Source organism: Acartia tonsa, chromosome 1 (genome assembly GCF_053477335.1).
Source record: "Acartia tonsa isolate MP-2025a chromosome 1, ASM5347733v1, whole genome shotgun sequence".
NCBI classification, from domain to species: domain Eukaryota; kingdom Metazoa; phylum Arthropoda; class Copepoda; order Calanoida; family Acartiidae; genus Acartia; species Acartia tonsa.
The window spans coordinates 32,148,835-32,171,544 of record NC_137260.1 but is presented as its reverse complement, the minus strand read 5'-3'; the positions used below and the strand labels follow the sequence as shown (position 1 = coordinate 32,171,544).

General features: G+C 31.7%; 2 protein-coding genes and 1 long non-coding RNA gene across 6 annotated transcripts; 2 read left to right on the top strand and 1 right to left on the bottom strand.

The window, feature by feature from the left end:
* The first annotated feature begins 734 nt into the window (after positions 1-734).
* DCTN3-p24 (Dynactin 3, p24 subunit) lies at positions 735-4,303 on the top strand. Its single transcript, XM_080174542.1, has 6 exons — positions 735-1,485; positions 2,305-2,408; positions 2,866-2,990; positions 3,384-3,512; positions 3,795-3,858; positions 4,125-4,303. Exons 1-6 carry the CDS (start codon positions 1,355-1,357, stop codon positions 4,178-4,180), a joined length of 609 nt encoding a protein of 202 aa, XP_080030668.1. The 5' UTR covers positions 735-1,354; the 3' UTR covers positions 4,181-4,303.
* On the bottom strand, positions 4,121-4,525 carry LOC145330024 (uncharacterized). The gene is made up of 2 exons (XR_013883211.1): positions 4,384-4,525; positions 4,121-4,213 (listed from the first exon to the last, which is right to left on the bottom strand). It is a non-coding gene; the product is annotated as an uncharacterized LOC145330024 (long non-coding RNA).
* A 665-nt stretch (positions 4,526-5,190) lies between these two features.
* On the top strand, positions 5,191-22,709 carry LOC145329979 (CCR4-NOT transcription complex subunit 7-like). 4 transcript variants are annotated; one of them, XM_080174489.1, is made up of 13 exons: positions 5,191-5,332; positions 5,839-5,932; positions 6,771-6,872; positions 8,280-8,339; positions 8,677-8,782; positions 8,959-9,071; positions 9,240-9,304; positions 9,726-9,823; positions 16,399-16,500; positions 16,883-16,955; positions 18,369-18,782; positions 21,223-21,463; positions 22,409-22,709. In XM_080174489.1, the coding sequence occupies exons 1-11, from the start codon at positions 5,263-5,265 to the stop codon at positions 18,605-18,607; spliced, it is 1,122 nt and encodes a 373-aa protein (XP_080030615.1). In that variant the 5' UTR covers positions 5,191-5,262; the 3' UTR covers positions 18,608-18,782; positions 21,223-21,463; positions 22,409-22,709. The 4 variants fall into 4 exon arrangements, with proteins under 4 accessions (XP_080030615.1, XP_080030622.1, XP_080030608.1 ...); XM_080174496.1 differs by lacking the exon at positions 21,223-21,463; XM_080174482.1 differs by having other exon boundaries at positions 18,369-21,732; positions 22,183-22,709.
* The last annotated feature ends 1 nt before the right edge of the window (position 22,710 follows it).

Sequence of the window (22,710 nt, the reverse complement as noted above, 5' to 3'; positions counted from 1 at the left end):
CAAAAATTATGCGGTTCACTAAATTAGGTTTAAATGCATTTCGTGAAACTACCCCTTTATTGTATTTCTTGAAGAATTTTGTACAAAGAATAAGATTTTATTTGATAAAGATTGTTTTTGGCAACCTACATAAAATGTGCAACTAGAAATGAATAAAGTGGGCTATTGAATAAAGATTATTTTGTACACTTGTTTTTACAACTATACAACATATTATATACATATAATTTAACAAAGATGGTATCCATAAAAGGGAAACACACAAAAGTATGTTGTCGTTTAATAAGATTATGTACCAATAGTTGACGGGTGCTGACACTTTTACCACTAGCAAAAATACAGCCACTTTGTTTTTGTCAATTTAGTTTTTAGCTGTATTTTTGGCAATAATTTTTTATCCACTGTCAAAGTTGACGCCTGTACTTAACGTATACATTTTCAAATTAGTTTTTATTTTAAACTTATAAAACAATCATCGTTATATTAAACGCACAGACCCGAGTGTGAGAAAACATTTGCATTTAAAAAATGTTAGCAGAAAGCAATGAACCGGCGACGCTGAAGGGAAGTGGGTATAAAATTGGGAGTAAAAGGGGGGTCTTTTTTTAAGGCACTACATTTAATACTGCCTTAATTATTTTCAAGGGTGGGCAAGTGAGGTGGGGGGGCAGGCAGGCTTTACACAGTTGCTAAGGGGAAGAGAAAGTACAGTAATTGTTACGTCATTGCTGCACCATATAATCAATTATATTTTTTTGCACATTTTTTCGCGTCCATTTTTAGGTTACTTTAATGCACCTTGGTGTGTACTCTTTAAACTTCTTTGTTGTAAATATTTTATGGACTTAAAGTTTTTAGAGGTTTGTTTATATGTTTGTATTTTCCTTTCTTTTCCCGGCCCCGAGTTTCATGTTCGGAAAATATTGCAGAAACTATAATATATGTTTGAGAAAGGGGCGTGGGGGTAGGCAAAGCTCTACTCTAGGCTTAATATCAGCTGATTTTAGTGTGTGCAACTCATACAAACACTAACTTTGGCGGATTTTGCGTAGATTCATTCAAGCTTTTTTATCAACAGAATTTTTGAGTCTTTGTCTGTATTTTTGACATAGAAACCTATTTTTGTCAATATTGAATCTATCTTACTTTTAGTAATATTACATTAATTGCAATAAAAACTGCTTGACATATGATTGCATCATATAAAAATATACCTACTTTTGTAAATAATTATATGTGATTTACCTGAAAAAAATTATGTAAACATACAAGATGGTATTGTGAAATAAATGTAAAAACCGATGAAATGAGTACCTACCTATTGTTATTTTGTATTAGTGACAATATTTTTTAAATGAACTGTAAGAATAAAAGTTTTTTTTCATTGACATTGTTTCAGATTGTAAAAATGGAGGGTGAAATCGCTGCCCTTTCTCGTAGACTAGAGAAATTAGAAAATAAAATACATGGACATAATAAAGTTAGGTAAGGATGGTTTAATAGATAGGGTATCTTTCTACGAAGCTTTTCTATAATTTAAAAATTTGAATTTTAGTCATTAAACGGCTTATTTATTTATTGGTTTGTTTACCGTACAAACTTAATAATTACAGTTAAGTCAATGATTTACAAAACAATTGTAAGTAAAAACACAGCCAATTTATATCAATGTCAGATAAATTTATGACAATTCATTGACTATATCTTTCTTTTTACAAAGTACATAGTTCTATATAGTTCTTAAGGAAAACTTCCGTATTATTCCCTCCCGTACATGTGCATTTGCTTGAAAGGACTGATGTACTATGGCGTATTTTTTTATTGTTTCCAAATAAACTTAGTGTTTTTTTAAGAGGTAAAAAACGGGATTTTAATGTATAATTTGTTGAATAACGTGGAGAAATATATTTAATGTTATAAAACTCCCCAAGCTAATGTAGAAAATAAGATATTAATGATTTCATTTTGTCAGGTGTAAGTGAGTTATTTAAGCATTACTTTTGTTCTATTTATTAATAATTGTTGTTTGTTTTGGCTGCTCATAGTCAGTTTCCGGTCCGGGTAGTCATCAGTGGGGTGAGGGGGGGGGGGCGTGGGCTTATGGTGGGGGCTCTGGAGGGGGGCGTTGGAGGGGAGGAAGGCTGGTGAAACTTGGATGGGAGGAGAGGAAGGCAGCTACATGGGTGGGATTTTGCCAGAGGTCCATAGGAGTAAGATTTGTAGGATTATTTGGGCATGAAAAGAGGTGCTGGACTGTTTATTAATAATAACACCCTTATAATAAAAGTTAATATTTTTTATTAGAACGAACAGAACACCATTGGTGAAGGCTATAGCTGATCTAAGTACAGATGTTGGAAACAGTTTAGCTGGGCATGACAGAATTACACCCATCATTAGAAGATTAGGTAGGTAACTAATTGATAAATTGGGCTTGTTGAAGGATGATGGAATTAGACATATTATTAGATAACGTACTTTCGAACACTATAGATATTCTTATTATAACATGGATCTTAAAGATAAGACTAGTTAAAAGAGTTGTTTCTTACCAATTATTATAAAAAGAATTACCCCTTTTGTAAATTAAAGTTATTGTTTGGACAATGTTAGTTTGTTCAGCCCAATAAAGATTTATTGATAAACCACTAAAATTTTGAGACATTGACGTACCATATAGGTATACCAGAACAAATTCATAAACTTTGTGAACAAGTGTAATAAACAGTTACATGCAGATTGGATATTAAATTTTCAAGTCTTTTGTGATTAGGTAGTAGAAGGCCGAAGTTATAAATTTCATTTCAAGTTGTAACAGGGAAGATATTTTACTCAATTTGTACTTTATCAAGATTTTCTGTTTAGATGAGTTGGAAATGTACCTGGACCCTGTATTTGGAGAAACGGGATCACAAACTGACAGGGTCAAACAATCCATTGTGCTCAGCCAACAAAACCAAATACAACAAGATCTGGACACACTGGAAAGGGTACGTGATGTCTGTATTTATAGGTTTAAAAACCGCGGCTTAAGCGTAAATGGTAGCGTGTCAGTTATCTGTCGTCAGAGTTCAAGTCTGAGCAATATCGAGTAATATTAGAGACAATATTAGTTATATTAGTGGTAATGCATGGACCGTAAACAGATGCATCTATTACCATGTACAGTTAGGACTTCCAGATATTAAAAGTAGAGTAGGGTTAAATCTTTTGCCCAAAACAGGCGTAGTTCATTACCAGACAGAGCTGGGGGCTTCCAATAAGGAATTGTTTGTTGGCAATAGAACCAATAAAAGTATTAATCAGTTAAAATCAGTTTCAAAATTGATATTAAAACACCAAGATTTTTCTCTAGGTTCCATATTTTAATTGTTCAACTTTAGATAAAAGAGATGACCTCGGAGCTGTCAGGAGAGAAGATGTCAGATATTGACACAAGTACAACCAAGTTAGAACAGTTGCAAAGAATCCAGCTGGAACAAAGAAAATATTCAGATGATATTAATCACCAGGTTTTCATATTGGTTTTAGAATAAAGTATCTAATTGTAGTTGAAGCCATGGCGCAACTCATTACTTTTCACAATTAGGAATTACAATGAAATTGTTACCCTTCTGTAGGACTTGTGGCCGCCTAATTGTTCACTTCAGCAGCAAGATTTGATTCAAAGTTACACCAAAATAATGCCTAATTATGTTTTTAGTCATTTAGTAGTTATACATGTGTTATCTAAGATACAAAGTAAAGAAAAAGCTTATGCGATGAAGATTACTATTACTAAATTTTTTTTTCAGACACTTGAGTTGGTAGAAAAATACAATACAATCATTGGAAACCTAAACCAAGCCTTTCTTCAGGAACATTTTAGTTATTGAAATTTAAGGGTGGGGGAGGACCTTTCACCTGCTTGAATTTTAGTTTTAAACATTAAGTTAAAGGAAGGAAGGAATTTTCGGGTGGCGGTGGAATTTTTAATGTGAACCAAATATTTTCAATGGTTTGCCAGATCTTTTGGTTTTCCTTGACATTCTACTTACTTTCCATTTAGCTAATCTCACTTTTACACAAATAAAAAACTGAAGAATAAAATACAATGATTTTTAAAACTTAAAATGTACAACAGGCAGAAGCAGAGGTTGCGGCGGCGGAAGAAAAACAAAAAAGACCAGTTTACTATTAATATCATTTTTATTCTTCCATTACAATTTTTGTACTTTGGTACAGGGGTGAATATTTTTCAACCTACTTGAATTTCTTCCCCCCACACGCTGTATTTCTTTCCCCAATTAATAAAGTGTAACAATACGGAATATTTACTTATTTTAAGTTTCACCTTCTCGGAGAGAGGGGGGGGGGAAGAGAATTATGTTAATAAATATTTACCCCTGCTTTGTTATTATACACATGTTATTATTATGCTTAATCTTATGCTGATAGACATTACAACAAAAATGTTGTTTATTCCAGAATAGATCCTAATCCGATTCTTTAAAACTGGTTCATGGTCTGAAAGTACATGTTTCGTATTATGGAAATTTTCCACAAAATAAATCGTATGATTAATACCTATTTGGTTGGTCCTAGTTTTTTACCCCTTGCGGTTAACAAAACAATATGATTAAATTTTCATATCCGCGGACAACTGTCTATAATAAGATGCGAATAATATATGTAATTTTTGCTTTTATTTCTTTACCACAATATGCATTTAAAAACTAGCTTGAGAATCTATTTCATTGCAATATATGAAATCTTTTATCAACAATATGTGAAATTGTATTTTTAAATGATTAGAATTTTAATTGTGATTTATAATGTGATTTAGTTATTATATAGGGGTTTATGCTTTAAAAATACCCGTTTACAATCCCTTAAACCCACAAACAATATTGAAATTAGATAAAAGAGGAGTGTTTCCACAATTTACCAAAAAAAAATATACAATATTCAATTTCAAAATTATATAAAAAGTTTTTCTATAATTGCATTGTTTAGCAAAGAAACCTTCCCTCCTTCTCCCAACCCTATATTTTTAATAAATAGTAAATCAATTCATCTATTACCTTGGTCAGGTTAGGAAAGGTTATATAGGGTACTGGTTAGTTCCGCAAATTAGGGTGCAACAGGCATGGGCTTCGCAGTGGTAAGGCACTGCGGGTAGTGGTTCAATGCTTCTCAGGTGCTTTGAGGGAAAACATATTGCTCTGATTTTTTTCCAGTTAATGTTTTGCTAATTTCAGATTACATTCAGAAAAGATTTAGATGAGTCCTGCGGTTGCTGAGGATTGTAATAACAATAATAGTTCCACTATAGAGATGGATAACACACTAGGAAAAGAAAATTTATCACTATTGTTTGTTTTCGATGATTTATTTACTAAATATTTATCCTTAGTTTTATTTCACTTTTATAAATTTACCTCGACAAATTTTAACTCGTGTGTAAGTTTCAAACTCGGCTAAAATGATTTCTATCTCGGGACATTTGAACTCGTACCTGTTACTGAAATAATAGACTAATTTACATTAGCAGAATCATCTAAAAAATACTAGGAGAAATAACCTCTGGGGAATTTTCCCATAGAAATTTAATGTCTTTTATACAAGTTCAGACAGTCCCTATGCTCATTGCAATGCATTGGTCAGAGGAATCTTGTCAAAGAGTTACAAGCGTCCATAAAATTAAACGTTTCTGGAGTTTAACCCTAGTTAAGGTTTTGCCTTAAATATTTTATTAGAAATTTACCAAATATTATAATAAGCTATGGCAGATTAGGGGATCACTATATATTTTATGTATTTACACTTTCATCTAACATTTTGATAAAATCTTTGTAGATGCAGATGATAGTTCAATGAACAGCTCGACCACCAGCACTCTCTCGTCACCCTCCTCTTCATGCAACACCTCCGTATCAGCCTCTCCCATAGGGTGGGTTGCGTACTTTTCAAACTATGTATATATTAATTTCTATATACTTAAAAGCAGTGTGTCTGTAGGGGCGCAGCAGCGAGTCTATAATTAGTTAGGTTAATACGTTTTTTGTCTACTTGTTAAAATATTTATAACGACGGAACTTGGACAAAGTAGCCTCGGACAAAGTAGCCTCCGGACAAAGTAGCCTCCTAATGAATATATATAGGTGGTTTAGAATTTCATGGAAAAATATATAGGTGGTTTAGAATTTCGTGGATTTTACAAAAATTGGTTGGTAACTTGGTAGATTTTTACAATTTTAAGTATTGTTTTTACAATTTTTAATATTGTTTTACAATGTTATGGTTAGGTTAGGTTATAGGCTAGGGGGCCAAGCGCCCGCGGCTAGGCAGGCCAGGGGGCCGAGCGCTGCGGCCATAACCTTTATCAACACTTTCCTTAGAAGGCTACTTTTCTTAAGTAATTGTCTTGAGGCTACTTTGTCCTCGAGGCTACTTTGTCCGGAGGCTACTTTGTCCAAGATCCCAAACGACTGGACCAATTGGATTTTCCATATCAGGGAAACTTAACCTAGGTCTTCGGATAAATTTTAGATATCTCTCCCAATCCCCTTACCCCCTATTAAGCATAATGAAAGTGCTAAGGCAATAGAGGATAAATAAATAAAATCCCATATTATGATAGACAAAGTTTAGACACTGCTAGATTGTCAAACACAATCAATATTTAATTTAAGTTCCAAAAGTCTATAAGCCAACGAATGTGTTTCTAAAACTTTGGGGATCCCTATAATTAACAGTCCAATGTACCCTACCCAACTTAATGATAATAGTGTGGACAAGAACGACAACTATATTGATGTGGATAACGAGAAGTGTGGCATCAGAGATGTCTGGGCATCAAACTTGCAAGAAGAGTTTCAGAGCATTTGTAGGTAAAAAGATTAGAATTAAAAAGTAAAGTAATTGTCGATTCCATTACATAATGTTGTATTAGGTATAGGTATTTATTAAAGGGGAAGGTAATTTGTAAACACATAAATATTTCACCTAAGGGGGGGGGGGGGTAATGCAACCATCCCGTAATCAGTGAGCAAATGGAACTTAGAATTCGAATTTTGATCTAAACTTTTGCATGAGTAATCCTTGGTAGGTCTACAGTGTTTTTTTATGAGAACTTTTTTGAAAGCAATTTTACCCCACCTATAGTTATCAGAATTTAATGAATAATGGCTTATTTTCTTCGTTTTTTAATGCAATTAATAGAACATTAAACAAATATTTTAGTTTTTAATTAAAAAGTACAGTAAAATCTAAAATTCAAAACTGAGGTGACAACATCAAAATAGTTTTAGCGCATTTTTCTTATGCTCTAATCTTGGACCCTTTGCAAGAAAAAAATTGGATTTTCAGTAGTCGACTTTGGGGGGCCAGTACTCCCTCCCTGATTGAGATATGACCTGCAACTTTGATATATTCTAGTACATGTCCCCAATAGTATCTGTATCAATTTTTAGCTCTAGATCTCAACTTTGAAGCGTTTTGCAGCCATTCTTGCAAAAGGTAGAAGATTTGAACATAAGAAAAATGCGCTAAAACCATTTTTAGATATTGACACCTAAGTTTTGAATTTTACATTTTACTGTACTTTTTAAACAAAAACTGTAATTTTTTTTAATGTTCTATTAATTGCATTAAAAAACGAAGAAAATAAGCCATTAATCATTAAATTCTTTAGCCGTTTTTTGCCTATTTTCAGGGTAAATTCATCATCAATTACGTAGGAATCAACTATTTAAAACATATTTTTGGTTTAATTCATGTTAAATAATAGCAATAACCATTTTTGAAACTTCTAGTACCAACAGCTACCGTCTAGAACCGTTTGATAGCATTTTGGAGTGGCAACGAGAATAAGGTGGAGATAGGTTTCGTGAATAATTTGTACTATAGATATCCAAAAAATGGCAAAACTGCTGAGCCGCCAGCGGTTAGCCATTACTTTTCCAACTTTTTGTTCGATTTAGGGAAAATAGACCTACCAAGGATTACTCATGCAAAATTTTAGATGGAAATTCGAATTCTAAGTGCCATTTGCTCACTGATTACGAGATGGTTGCATTACCCCCCCCCCCCTTTGTTTTCTTAATTTCACAAAGCAAAAAAGCTAGACTACCTTACTCAAGGTGCTTAGTAACTTGCTCTCGTTCGTGCAAGGTCCCCGTTTCTAAATTTTAATAACAGGAGTTTCTGTATTAAATGCCTTAACTAACAATATCATAAGATATCTTAATTTTACATATTTTATTATAAATTTTTTTTTATAATTGAATCTTTTTTAGGATTGTAGAACAGTATCCATATGTTGCCATGGATACAGAGTTTCCAGGAGTTGTTGCCAGGTAATGCACAAAAGGTTTATGGTTGATAGGAGGCAATAGAAGCATTCAACAATGTTTCCCTTTTTTTAGGCTTACCCTTTAAAAGTTTGACTTATTAAATAAGGAAGAAAAAAACCTATAAAAGCACTGTTTTGTGTTTTTATATATGCTCATTTTGATTAGAATGTGTACTGCATACAATGATACATTAAGTTGTTGATTAGTTATACATTTTGTCTCAATAATGCAATGATTATATAGATCGATGAAAAGTTGGAATGAATAGTATTTTTCTTCCAAGTTAATCTTTGAGAGAAAGATACCTAACTTCTTTCTTTCATTTTCATATTTATTTTAGGCCATTGGGTGATTTCAAATCCAGCACCGAGTACCAATACCAGCTGTTAAAGTTGAACGTGGACATGCTGAAGATCATCCAGCTAGGATTGACCTTCATGAATGAGGTAAACGTTATTTAAAAATTTAGTTTGATTTATAAGGGTAGCTAAGATTCTCTTAATGGACAAAGTAAATCTAATCTTGATGTTTTAGTTAATAGTTGGGATGACTATTATAACTACTTAACCAAATGCTTGTTTCATAAGAGACAATAGGAATAAACTCTTTATTCTGTTTGTAGGCTGGAGATTTACCACCTGGCATTACTACCTGGCAGTTCAATTTCAAGTTTGATCTGGACTCAGACATGTACGCAGAGGATAGTGTCTCACTTCTTACACATTCTGGCATCAAGTAAGTTATAGTTCATTATTTAATTCCCCCCACATATTTTCATTTATTCCCCCCACCTTAAAGAATATTTACCCCTGTAATAGTTTAACCATTATATAGATTTTAATGAAAATTAGTCACTAAAATATCTTGTTTACAACTTCTTATTGATTTAAAATGTTTGTTTAGGTTTGATAAGCAAAAAGCTGATGGAATAGACCCTGATCAGTTTGCTGAAATGCTTTACACATCGGGTAGGATAATTTCTTGTATTTAAAACCATTTTTGTATTAAAAATGCTAACTCTGATTTTGGCGGTATGCCTCAAGCAGCCTAGTCGAACACAGACCCCCTTTTTTATTTTGAAATAATTTCATATTAAGGGATGGACAATTATTTGTTTGGTTGTTACTTTAGGTTAGGTTATGCTAGGTTATTTTGAATTCTTTGTTGCCCCGCAGGGTTTGGGCAATTTAGGTTCAGGCCCGCATAATTAGGACCCCCGGCATTGGTTAGGAATAAATAGGAAGAAACCTAATTTTCAATTCATTTAAAAAATAAGGAGGGGGAGGGGTTAGTGCATGATAAGCTCTAATAATGAAAGCATCTACCTAATATTTTTGTTTAATCAACCATAACAAATTTTGATCAGGTAAGAAAATTTGTACATTTTAGGCGTTGTTTTGATGGAGAACGTGAGATGGGTTTCATTCCATTCTGGCTATGATTTTGGATATCTTCTCAAGATATTAACTTGCTCAAAACTACCACAGGTAAATCAGTTTGACTTTAAAGATTTATTGTTAAGAGGGGGGGGGGGGGGAGTTTTTTGCACATTTTTACACATTTGCGTAAACAGTGAGTATAGGTTTTATCTTTGGACTGAAAGATAGGTTATGAAAGAAAAAATCATTCTTATATGATGATTTTCCAAGTTTTAAGATTTTTTGGTTAGGCCTCCAGGTTCAGGAGCTGCAGACCTCCAGGTGGTCTCTGGACCGGTAAAAATAAAAATTTTTTTTTTTTGAAGAGATAGAGGTCAACTTATTAAACAAAATATGCATATTTTTTCTTCAATATGTAAATAATATTTAAAAATATGCATATTTTGTTATTTAAAATGTCTTCTAACTCTTCAAAAAAAAATTTATTTTTTATTTTTGGTTTTGATTTTTACCGGTCTAGAGCAACTGGAGGCCTGCTGCTCCTTAACTTGGAGGCCTGCAGCTCCTAAACCTGGAAGCCTATCCAAAAAATCTTAAAACTTGGGAAAATTTATCATATAAGAATGATTTTATCCCTAATAACCAATCCTCTCAGTCCAAAGATAAAGCCTATACTCACTGTTTACGTAAATGTGTCAAAACTTCCCCCCCCCCCCCCCCCCAACTTAATGCAGCAAGTAGCTGCGCTAATAATTAAGGTAGTGTTTTCTAAATCGAAGTATTAAGGACACTTAATAACAAAAACATAAACTTATCGTGGTACCTAGAAAAATGTATATCTAGGCAAAATTTAAATGAATTTCATATATTTAGCAAAAGGGGTGGAAATTTTGGTAGTTATCTAAACATTGATATTAATGTACTCCCGTGAGTTCTTACACATTGAACTCAACAAAACATTTGACACTTCTGAGACAAAGTTAGAAAACTTGAGTTTTTTCTTTCAATTAACTACATATGTTTAACAGAAACATAGTTATACACAAAAAAAAAATATTTGACATTTTAGCAGGGATGGCAAAATAAAAACCACGTGGTTTTAATCAAGTGGTTTAAACCAAAAAAAAAGCTAAAAAAACCCAAAAAACCAAGGTGGGATGGTTTAAATGTTTTTTAATACAAAGGCCTATCTTTCCAGTTATATCCTTATAATAAAGTAACAGGATGTTTGTATGTGTGTTTGTATGTTTGTACCAAAGGATCTCGCTAACCGCTGAACCGATTGGGTTCTCTTTAACAGGGTAGCTTCTCATAGGTCCCGGGAAGGTTTATAACTATTTTGTTTGGGGGTGGGACACCCCCAACCCCCCCTCCGAAAAATTTTTAAAAAAAACTTTTTTAACTAAATTTAAAAATGTTCGCCCCCCAAAAAAAATTTTTTTCTTCTTTTTCTTACAAAATAGGTAAGTATAAAATAAAAAATTCAATTATTAAATTCGACTCTCTCCTCCTCAAGTGCCCCTAGAGGCCTTTAGGGGCCTAGCCGCTAGTCTTTTTATAATGTAAAAAATACAGTCAAAAACATAAATACCTAATTCAAAATTCTTTTAATAGTTTAAATCTTTATACTAAAGGGGTAGTTTCACGAAATGCATTTGAACTTAATTTAGTGAACCGCATATTTTTTCTTAGTTAATGGGGTAAACTACATTTAAATAGCATATATTTGAAATAAATTCAATTTTCTACCACGTAGTTTTTAAAATATCAAGACCTGAAAATTGTCTTTTTGTGATATTATGCAATTTAAAAAGACGATTTTCAAGTCTTGATATTTCAAAAACTATGTGGTAGACAATTTAAATTTTTTCAAATATATGCCATATAAATGTAGTTTAACCATTTAACCAGGATAAAATATGTGGTTCACTAAATTAAGTTCAAATGCATTTCGTGAAACTACCCCTTTATACTAAATTAGAATACTTTAATTTGGATATTATTAACCCTTAACGGTCGGGGGGGGGGGGGCGTTGAACGCCCCCCCTTCCGGTTTTTTCTATCTCATTTTCTGTGTGTGAAAGATAAAGAGCCCAAACTGCTTGACTTTTTAAGTATGGGTATGACACATAACTGAGAGTTGGAATTTTTTGAATATCTCCATCCTGGCGGGCACAGGATGCCAGCAAACCTGGCAGGGTCATCCAGGTAAAGAGCAAAAATATTTTTTTGACTAAAACAAAGCATTTTATTATACCAAAATACTAAAAAATCCTCTAGTAGTACATCCTTATATGAAATACAGGTGTTCAAGTCACTTTCTGGTTCCAGGTATGATCCTGCAGGTCCTGATCCTCCAGGTCCTGATCCTCCAGGTCTCCAGAAATCTTTGAAAGGCTCCTGTGGCCGCAATTTTTGACTTAGAGACTTCAAATTTTAAACTTAAGCTTTTCTTACATGTCTACATAACGTATAAAAATTTCATGAAGATCCGCCGCTGTTTTCCTGCCGACCGCCGACTGCGGCGGCTGGCAGCTGCCAAGTACAGCTGCGGCCGCTGAAATTTATATTTTGATATTTCTAATGTACAATTTACATAAAGATAAACATTTTCTGGAAAAAAAATTTTCTTCTAGCTTCAAAAATAAGAAAATTACAGCCGTTTGAAATTTTTAAGTAAAAAAGACCTAAAAACGAAGGTTGTTAAATAAAAGGGTGAAGGAAGCGAAAATTGACTTAGACTTATAAAAGGTCGGAAATTCATTATCAAACAGGGGACTTGCACAAAAAAATTTAGCCCTCTAGCTCTAATAGAAACTGAGATAATAAGGGGGGGCGTTGAACGCCCCCCCCCCCCCCCCCCCGACCGATTAAGGTGCGGCAAGGGGCCCGACTGTAAAGGGTTAAAAAAAAAAAAAATTATTAAAAAAAAACAAAAAAAACCTGTTTTTTTTCCCATCTCTGCATTTTAGACACCTTTATTACAAGATATCTGTAATAATCCCTACTCCCTATTAAATATTCAGTGTTGTAAAACATTATCATTTGCGATCATATCGGACAAGTGTAATTTAGCAGTGTCCTGTTATACCTGCTTAAAGAAGGCTATATAAAAAATTTCCTTTTTGTGATAACTTGCGCTACAGGATCTCTACAATATTCACAACTCGTTATGTTCAAATTTTTAAGATTAATTTTAGTCTCAAAAATAAAAAGATGACTATTTTATAATTTGCACGCTTCCCACGAACACGTTTTTGCAACCATTTTGTTTTAAGCATATTATTAGTCCTAACATACTTTTAAAGTTAAATGACCTTAATTATTCTTGATTATGTTTGATGTGTGTGTTTATGCACACTTGGTAGGTAATATTTTATACATACATAAACTTTTAATCATAAGAAATCGCTGGGAATATAAATATTCTGCATTTCTGCTAAAACTTGTATATTATTCAGTGCTAAAGATCCGTTTTTTTATCTTCTTGTAATAAAATATAAAATACATGCCTAGGTAAAACCTGAAGATTTCCTCAAAGCAGAAAATAATCGATCCAGTTTTTAGCGAGATCTGGTATAGAATAACCAAAAACATTCTCTATTATTTTTATATAAAAATTGTGATGGACATGAGTAGTTTTTCCCTTCTAATAGAATTCGGAAAGGAAGAATTGGATATGAATATCACAAATGTTAGTGTTAAGGGGCTTGAATGCTGGTTTGGGTGGAATCCCATGTAAATAAAATTCCAGAAAGAATTTATTTTTTGAGAACTAAAGCTTAGGACGCTTCATGCGTTAATATGGCTTCGGAAAATAATTTTAACAATTGGAAGTAACATTTAAAAGCTACGGAAAACCATAGAATCCAAGATTTAGCTGTTTCTAAAATCTTATTGGAAACAACACTGACTACTAGTGTATCTTCACCTCTGCACATATACATTGAATATAATATATATAAAATAAGTTTTATTTAGTAAATGCAAACAGTTTCTTTACTCATAAACTTTACATGCAAACTTGTAAAGTAGCACTTTAAGATGCACGCATTTAGTTTACTAAACATATCTTCATCAAAACAAGAATGAAATGAGTTAATATTCCTATAATAATAGCTGTATAAACCAAATTTTGAAAATATTGGTTTGAAGTCTCAAGTGATCTTTTTAAAAAAGACTATGCGCCTTTACTTCAAATTTCCAACGTTCAAATCATGTTTATAGAGTTGCTGTGCTAAATAATACAAATTATGACAAAAAAAATTTATTATGAATTTATGAAAGGGTTATTCCTTTTCTGATAAGCAATGACATACTAAAATACTCGGGATACAGAAAAGCTTTGCTTAAAATTGTCAAAGTTGAATTTTTGCAATGCATACATATTAACTGTTAAATATTATGTTCCAAAGCAGGGCACTGTATTTTGATAACAAGCTGTTTTCCCACACAGTGCTTGTTGAGCACTGAGATCCGATACCTTATATTTCTATCAGAAACCTTTCTACTTTTTAACAAAGATTCAAGTGAAAATAACTTTTTTAAAGGAAACTAAGATCCTATTAAGAAACAAACTTATGTTTTTATTCTCTTTTTCTTTGGTTCCTCTTAGATTCTTAGTATATGGGGAGGGTAAACTAATGTTAAAATTATGTAACCCCCCGGGAAAAAAGTAGCATGGGGGCGGGGGAGTTCTGTTGTGTAAAATCTTTAGTTGCAGGGATGGAAGTTATTTTAACTTTATAATTAAATTAAATTTTAACTGTTATAAAAAGGAATAAAATAAGGTGCTATTATTTTTACAAAGATGATATGGGTTGTAAAATGTTAACATAAAAATAAAAATGAATCAATTCCAATGTCCACTGCACATCATTCCTATTATTCATATAGAATAGTTTTTTTATGCGAGGGGATTATTCTTTCATCCCTGGTATGAAATTTTCCAATGAATAGCAGATGTTCCATTTACACAAACTTTGCTTCAAACTTCAACAAAAATCACTTCTATTAACTTAATCCTGTGTTGGATGTAAATTTGTTTGGAAAATATTTCAAAACTACTATACTGTGGGTACTACCTAAAGACAATGAAAAATTGCAGGATTAGTACCAGGGTTGTCGAATTGGGCACTTTTTTTGATATTGGGCGGCCCAATTGCCCAAAAGGGTTTTAGGCGGGTTTTTGGCGCCCAAAAGTGGTTTTGGGTACCCTTTTTGGGCAAATGTCGTAAAAAGCATATAAAAAGGATATAGAATAGCCTAAAACCATCTCAGGACCTATAAAAGCTCCACTGAGAGGAGAACCATATCGGTTTAGCAGTTAGCGAAATCCTTCTCTAGATACAAAAAAGCTTACTAATTTATATAGTTAACTAGCGGCTACGGCTCTAGAGGCCTCTAGGGGCACTTGAGGAGAGGAGAGTCAAATTTGATAATCCCAATTATTAAATTAGATTTAAAAAGAAAAAGTAAAAAAAATTTGGGGGGGGGGGAATAATTTTTTTTGAGCGGGGTGGTAGGTTCCCCCCCCCATTTTTATTTTTAGTTTAAAAAAAAATTTTAAAAAGTTTTTTGGGGATTGTAATTTTTTTCTACGGGTGATTTCTCTTAGGAGGGTGGTGGTACCCTCCCCCAAAATAGATATAAACCTTCCCAGAACTTATGAGAAGCTACCCTGTTAAGGAGAACCCGATTGGTTCAGCGGTTAGCGAGATCCTTCGGTACAAACACACAGACAAACAAACAAACAGACACACATCCTGTTACTTTAGTATAAGGATATCACCCAAAAAATAGGCCCGCCCCCCCCTCTTTTTTAACCCCCTCCCCTTTTTCTCTCCCCTAAAAAGGGGGGTGCCCAAAACTGCCCAAAAGGACCTTATATTGGGCGGCCCAAAACCGCCCGCCCAAAACTGCCCGCCCAAAAGCGCCCGCCCAAAATGACAACCCTGATTAGTACTATTTTGAGTATAAATGGTAGTAGAATCGATAATTTTACTGGACTAAATAAAGAAGTAAACATTTAAAGTGATTTGAATCGCATTAATAAAATTTTTCTAATATAAAGCATTGTAAACTGTAAACTGTAAATTTCATTCAAATATTTCATTATTTTGTTAAACTTCATTATATGTCTGTGTTTGTTATAATATTCAGACATTTTGAAATTAGATGGTATAAAAAAAGTATAGATTTTCGTGCCCAATAAAAAGTTTTAATAGACTGGTCTGTGTTAATAAAGTTTGTATCACTTTTTTTCTAGCCAAGGAAACTTTTATCTCCGCCATATATAAAGAATATTATCAACATTTTACATATCTACATAATCAGGATTATAATCATCTATTTCATTTTTCTTTTAATCAAATGACATCAATTATTCTAAAATTTAAAGGATGTTCAAAAGGAATTTTATTTATACATGTTAGAACATCTAGGTATCATCTCCCTGATTTCTACCTAGTTAGGGGGGTGTTACATCCTCGCTCCCCCCTCCCCTCCCCAGAACTTTCCTTGGGATAATAATGAGCATTTCTAACAAGTAACAATCAACCATCGGTCCAGCCGTTTACGAGATCTTTCGAGACGTACACACAACTTACTACTTTATAGTAAAGGATTATATATTTATCATAAAAGTCATTATTCCATTTTTCTGAACAACAATTTTGATTTAGGAGGAGAAGGATTTCTTTTCACTGTTGTATCTTTTCTTCCCCTGCATATACGATGTCAAGTATCTGATGAAGTCATGCAAAAGTCTCAAAGGAGGTTTACAGGTATTAACATTAACTAGATTTAGTAAAATATACAAACAGGATTTAGCAATATTATCAAATAATATTCTTAACATTTAAAAAAAAAAAAATTTGCATAAAAAATGATTTTTGTAGTTTCTTTTAGGTTAGGTTAGGTTTAGAACATGAAAAAGATAAATTTAAAATAAAAACTAATTGTGGGGTGGGGGAGTAGGGAGGTAGGTTGTGGAGTTTAAAAGTAAGCTTAATTGAAACCAATAAAAGTAAATCATATTATTATTTAAATCTTCATGCACAAAATTTTAACATAACTTTAAAAGTTGCTTAAATTCCCATATTCATATTTTGAAATCTTTGACTTCTGTTAAAATGTTATTTTGAATGAACCAAAATAAATGTTCAGGAGGTTGCTGAGCTTCTGGAGGTGGACAGAGTTGGACCACAACATCAGGCAGGATCTGATTCTCTCCTAACAGGTATTTGCTTCCTCAATTTTCATTTTGGTAACACATCCGGTAAGCTGTTGACATATTCAGTGTTATGTTTTTAAAGTGTTACAAATCAGGGATAAGGGATGGGAAACGTAGAAAAATATTATTTCAGGCCTATTTCAAGCCTAGGCCTAATAAACCAGTTTTGGGATGGCGCAGTGGTTCGTCCTAAACGCTAATGAAAAAGCTGTGTGTGTGTGTGTGTAGATAAAGTATAGAATCAAATTCAGGTAGCTAGTTTAAAGTAAAAAACATAACTTTTTATAAACCTATATATTAATGGCTTTTGTTAAAATGAAGTTTTTTCTCTCCCAAAATTTTTTTATCTTTTACTTTGGTAATTTGAACTGTCAGAAAGCTATCGTTGGGTTTGCCTCAGACAGATTTTAGTTTGTATTATTTGCATTTTTATTAATGAGTAAAAATTTTATTTGAAAATTTCATTGCTAATTAAAATTTAAAATAAATAAATAAATATGCACTTGGGTAACATTCTATCAAGTTCTTTGGATACTATTATGTAATGATAGATCTGTACTGTGTTGTTTTGTACAAATATTAGGGTTAAGGTGTTGTATCAATTCCGTATTAAATTTTTAAAATTCAAAATACAACATCTAATTTATAAACTACCAAATGAAAATTCGTGACTACCTTCTTTAAAAGAAAATAATCCCGTTATTTTTATTTTTTCTATATGGCCCTTTTTTAATGTTTAACTCTAAGCAGATTTAATAATTAAACTAATGTGATCTAACACCATTTATATTTATTTTTTCTTAGCAGACAAATCATTATTTTTTCTAAAATTGTCTGCTTCTAAAATTTCCGCCAATTGGTGATTGGTTGATACAAAACAGGCCAATTCTTATTGGTTAGAGCGATAGCTACTTGGGAGCGTTCGCCAGTTTGATAGGAATTTGTAATAGTTGCAATATCCCTTTAGAATCTAGGCCGGGACCTAATTAACGGCCAGGTTTCCTATCCCTTATCCCTGGTTACAAATGTTCTCTGAAGATTTAGCAAACGTTTGACGTTAATAACATTACATTAGGGGGAATGCCTTTACACATAAGTAGGCGTAACTGTAAGGGACGTCTGATAAAAGTTGTGTAATCAAAATATTATTCGTTCAATATTTGTTAGGTAGTTTGCTTTCTCAATTTTGATTTTGATAACACATCTGCTAAGCTGTCGGGAAAGTTACCCGCTCGGTTCTGTGGTACGTCATGAAAAGTTTTTAAATGGGCCCACATAAGTAGTGGTAAAACTGTGAGGGAAGTCTGATAAAAATTGCGTAATCAATATGTTATTCGTTAAATATTTGTTAGTTTGTTACCCCTCGTAAGTCTGTTTTATAAAGTTAAAGACGATATTACACAATCCTTTAAATTTTAGGAAAAACATTCTTCAAGATGACCGAGATGTATTTCGAGGACTCTATTGACGACACCAAGTATCTGGGACACCTTTATGGTCTGGGCACCAACCACGTGGACGGCAAGGCTCCCGGGGCAGGTCTCTGGGAGGCCACACAGGCTCCAACGGCTGGAGAGCAAGGAGGTGGGGCCAAAGAGGAGACTCCTCCACCCTCACGCTCTGGAGATGATTCGGACAAAAGTTCCCCTGAAAAATAAGAAGGTTGAAGCAAGAAAATGAGAGACTTTTTTTCTTTGCCCTCGTGTGATTTTACGGTATGATTGATAAAAGTCACAGAAAGAAAATTAAAATATTTATAAATAATATTATATTAGTATAATTCTACTACATTTCAGACAAGATATCATTAAATAAATCCAAAATTAGAATAAGGTAACGATAAAGAAAATTGTAAATATCTACTATACGAAAAATAAGCTATAAAAATATCATCAAAAGTTTTTTAAATAAGTAATCTTAACTAAGAAAAGTATTTTTAAAGTATTCTTGCCTTACATATAAAATTCAAAAATAAAAGACAGGGCAAGTTCTAACTCAATTTCCATAAAATAGTCAGAGTCTTTGTTTCTGATAATTGAAAAAGGGTTTCAATATCCTTTATTTTCTCTTCATCAATAGAAGTAATATGTACTGTAGGTATAACAAAGGATGATTTTTGTTCATAAGAAGCGCAGCTAAAACATGTACTTGAAAACTTTTCAATCTTTTTACAAGCTTAGGAAAAGTATTAAATTGGGCCTAGAATTCACACTTTGATACTGTCGTACAAAGTAGTAAGATTTTTTCTCGCGGTTAATATCTTGTTGTACACAGGAAAGCTTCACGTACCTCATGGAAATTTTAGGCTGTTTTTTTTTTAAATTGAAGTCTTCGGAAAGTTTAAGAACCCACCCTCGATATTGGGATACAGAGTCCCTATATGCTGGGGTCGAGGCCACTTGTATTGATATTAATGTTCTTCATTAGCATATATTTTAACTTCTTACATACAAATAGACAAATAAAACACTGTTCACTAGAGTAGCTGCAAGATTAAATCAAATATTATATATGACTTTGTAAATAAGACCCAGAGAGTAAAGTATTTATCATTAGAATTAGATTTTATTTATTTTAATTTTGTCTGAAGAAATTTTATTAAAATTCTAGTCATTCACGTTAATTTAAGTGAATTGTCAAAGAAACTACATTTATATTAAACATAACTGAATTCAACTAAAATAACAGATAACGCTTCTATTTCTAATGCTAATCTGTAAAAAACATAATATTCATTACATAATCTCTAAAGTAAATTTGAAAGATAATTAGTGTTTGAAAATCCCGGTGCTTGCCTAAAAGTCTCAATGTAGATTATTATTATTTTGTTTTTAAGTTTGAAAAATGGTACCTATCCATTTTTGATTAGGTATTTGGAAAAATATTTTTTTTTACAAACTTTAACTATTTTCCACAATTTTAACTTTTATTATAAAGATTTTCTTTCAATTACTCTGTTCAGTTGTTCAACTGTTCAATCAATTTCTTAAACAGTCTCCTTTTTGAATCAAAAACCCTGAACTGAAATAATTGATGAAGAAAAATTGTATAAATATAGGGTTAACTATCTATGACACAGATGGCTCAAGTCTAGACAACAATTTTATACAATTTTCATCTTTGCAAAATGTGTTTGAATCAGCGAGGTAGGGGACATAGAACTGAAAAATAAACTGTTTACAAACAAGGTTTACAAATCTTGATTCTATTGTGCAAACTATCATTTTCTAAACTTTTCCACCAATTATTGAAATCTACACATGGACTTATTTTATTATCAATTAATCTTATTTTCATCTATTGGAATTTTAGTTCCTAATTGATCATCTCTTATTCCTGATTTGTAACACATTTTCCGCTCTCACACATTTTTAAGTTTTACAAGAGAGTTATCAAAGTATGTTAGGAAAGCTTTAGCTGATGCTTCATAATATTCTTATATTATCTATCTTTATATATTGTATATTATCATATATACTATATTACCTAATTATGGTTTTGAATAAATAAATGTATATTAGCTTTAGTTTTTAAAAAGAAAATGATTAGTAAGTATAATCTTATAAAAAAAAGTTTTTATTTATAAGACTATTCAGTTTTTAGGATTTTTAATTAATTTCATACCTAATGTTTGTCCTTTCTTAAAATCTAAAAAAATATTTTTTTATCAAGAATAATGATCAATGATCATGAAATGCTGTATTTTGAGAAAAATGTTGACATTTTGTTGTATTAACGCTCATTTTGAAATTGGAGCATAATAACTCTTAAGTTGCAGGTTATGGATGCTTTTGATTAACCATTCAATTTTAAGTTCCAGTAATTCATTTTTAAGATTCTTTAGCCCTATTTCTAAACCAAGTACCTAGTTATTTTACAAAATAAAAATATGCCAAATATTTTTATACCAAAAAAATGTTTTAATTCGTTTAATTTTGAACTCTGAATGAGTAAGTGATAAGTAAAAGAGAGCTTCTAAATATTTGCTTTAGAAAGAAAAAGTAATTTTTTTGTTATTGTAAATTTTTATTAGATTTGTTGTTTTTAAAAAAGCAATTTTGTTAATGTAAGTTTTTATTATCTAATATTTTTTTTTCAATTCTACAGATACAATCATCTTTTTTTCATCTTATTAAAAATAATTGAAATATTTAATTTTTAATAATAATTTTCCTTCACTTCTGAAAATCTTTTTCCAAAAAACTACCATTAAATTTCCATCTAATGTTATTCTTTATCTGTAGATATTTAAAAGGATAATAAAAATCAAAAGTTCACAAAAATATTTGATTTTGAAATGTTATGTAATTTCTTTAAGTGCCTTCCCCCCAAAACAAAGATGAAAATATATCAATTTAAGTGTAAAGTAAATTCATAATTTATACCTATTTTGTTTTTTTTTGTTCTAAATTTGATTGGCATTACTGTTGATAGAAAACCAGTGTGCAATACCTGTAATAAGTCGTATAATTTATTTATGTAAAAATGTGTATTTGTAAAAAAAATCAAAAATGGTTTTTAAGCGTTTTTAAAAAGATGCACAATTTGGCGATTGCAGTAATTGTAACATACATGGGATTTTATTTAGGGGTTGTAGATGTCTAACTATGTAAAGAGAAAAGGATATCCAATTTACACCCCCATTTGGCATATTGTATGGACTTAAAGTTTAAAATTTGTGAAATTGTATAAAAAAAAATTTTATACATAAAATAAAGGTTTATAAATGTAAACAATTTTGACCACAACTAAACCTACTTGGTGATTCTTACAATTAAAAAAAGTAGGGTTGGCAATCCGGATCCGGAATCCGGATCTGAAATCCGCCCATTTTTTGGCCACTTTTGGAATCCGGATCCGGAATCCGTTTTTTAATAGCGGATTCCGGATTCTTATTTGGTAGGCTAAAATTAGCGTCTTGATTTTTTTTTTTCAACTCCTCCTCTTTGAAGGCAAAGATTTTCATCATTATATATAATATCTTTTAAAATCTGGTTCGATTCTCGGAAGTGAATTATAGAGAACACCAAGAACATTGATTTTTAGGACATATGTAGCACTTAATTTAAAAAAAAAATTAAAAAATCATTTTAAAATATTGCTAGAATCCGGAATCCGCCAAAAATAAGAATCCGGAATCCGCAAGGAATCCCCCTCTTTTTTGACGGATTCTTTAAGAATCCGGAATCAGAATCCGGCCCAAAAATTCGTCGGATTGCCATCACTAAAAAAGGTTCATAAATACTAAGCAATTTTTATCTTCTGTCATTATCTATAAGATTAAAACTATAGTGAAATCAGAAAAGATAAAGTATCCTGTTGTGTTAAAACTGCTACAAAAAACTATCCCTTTAAAATAGCATCGATTGTTTGGGTACAAGAGAATATCCAAAGGGGTAAAAATAAAGATCCAATTTCTGCCCATAGATTATAAAAAAAGCTTAAACCATTTTTGTTAGAATATTTGTATGAAAGAATGACATACTATGTAAATAATGATATTAAAGTCTTAATGCTGTGATTAATATATTACTGTTAACATACTAAACTTTACCTTTTATTTTAAAATTTGCCCAGTTTTTTAAGTTAAGTAATTTTTCGTCTCAAAATTTATATTTTCAACATTTCTAAACCTTTTGAAATACTAATTTTAATTTTTACCTAAAATCTTGCCATATTCACATTTCTTATCAAGTTATTTTTTTCCATCTTTGTAAAATTGATTTTTTTGTTTTTTCTTTAATATATTTTTTTTCATTTT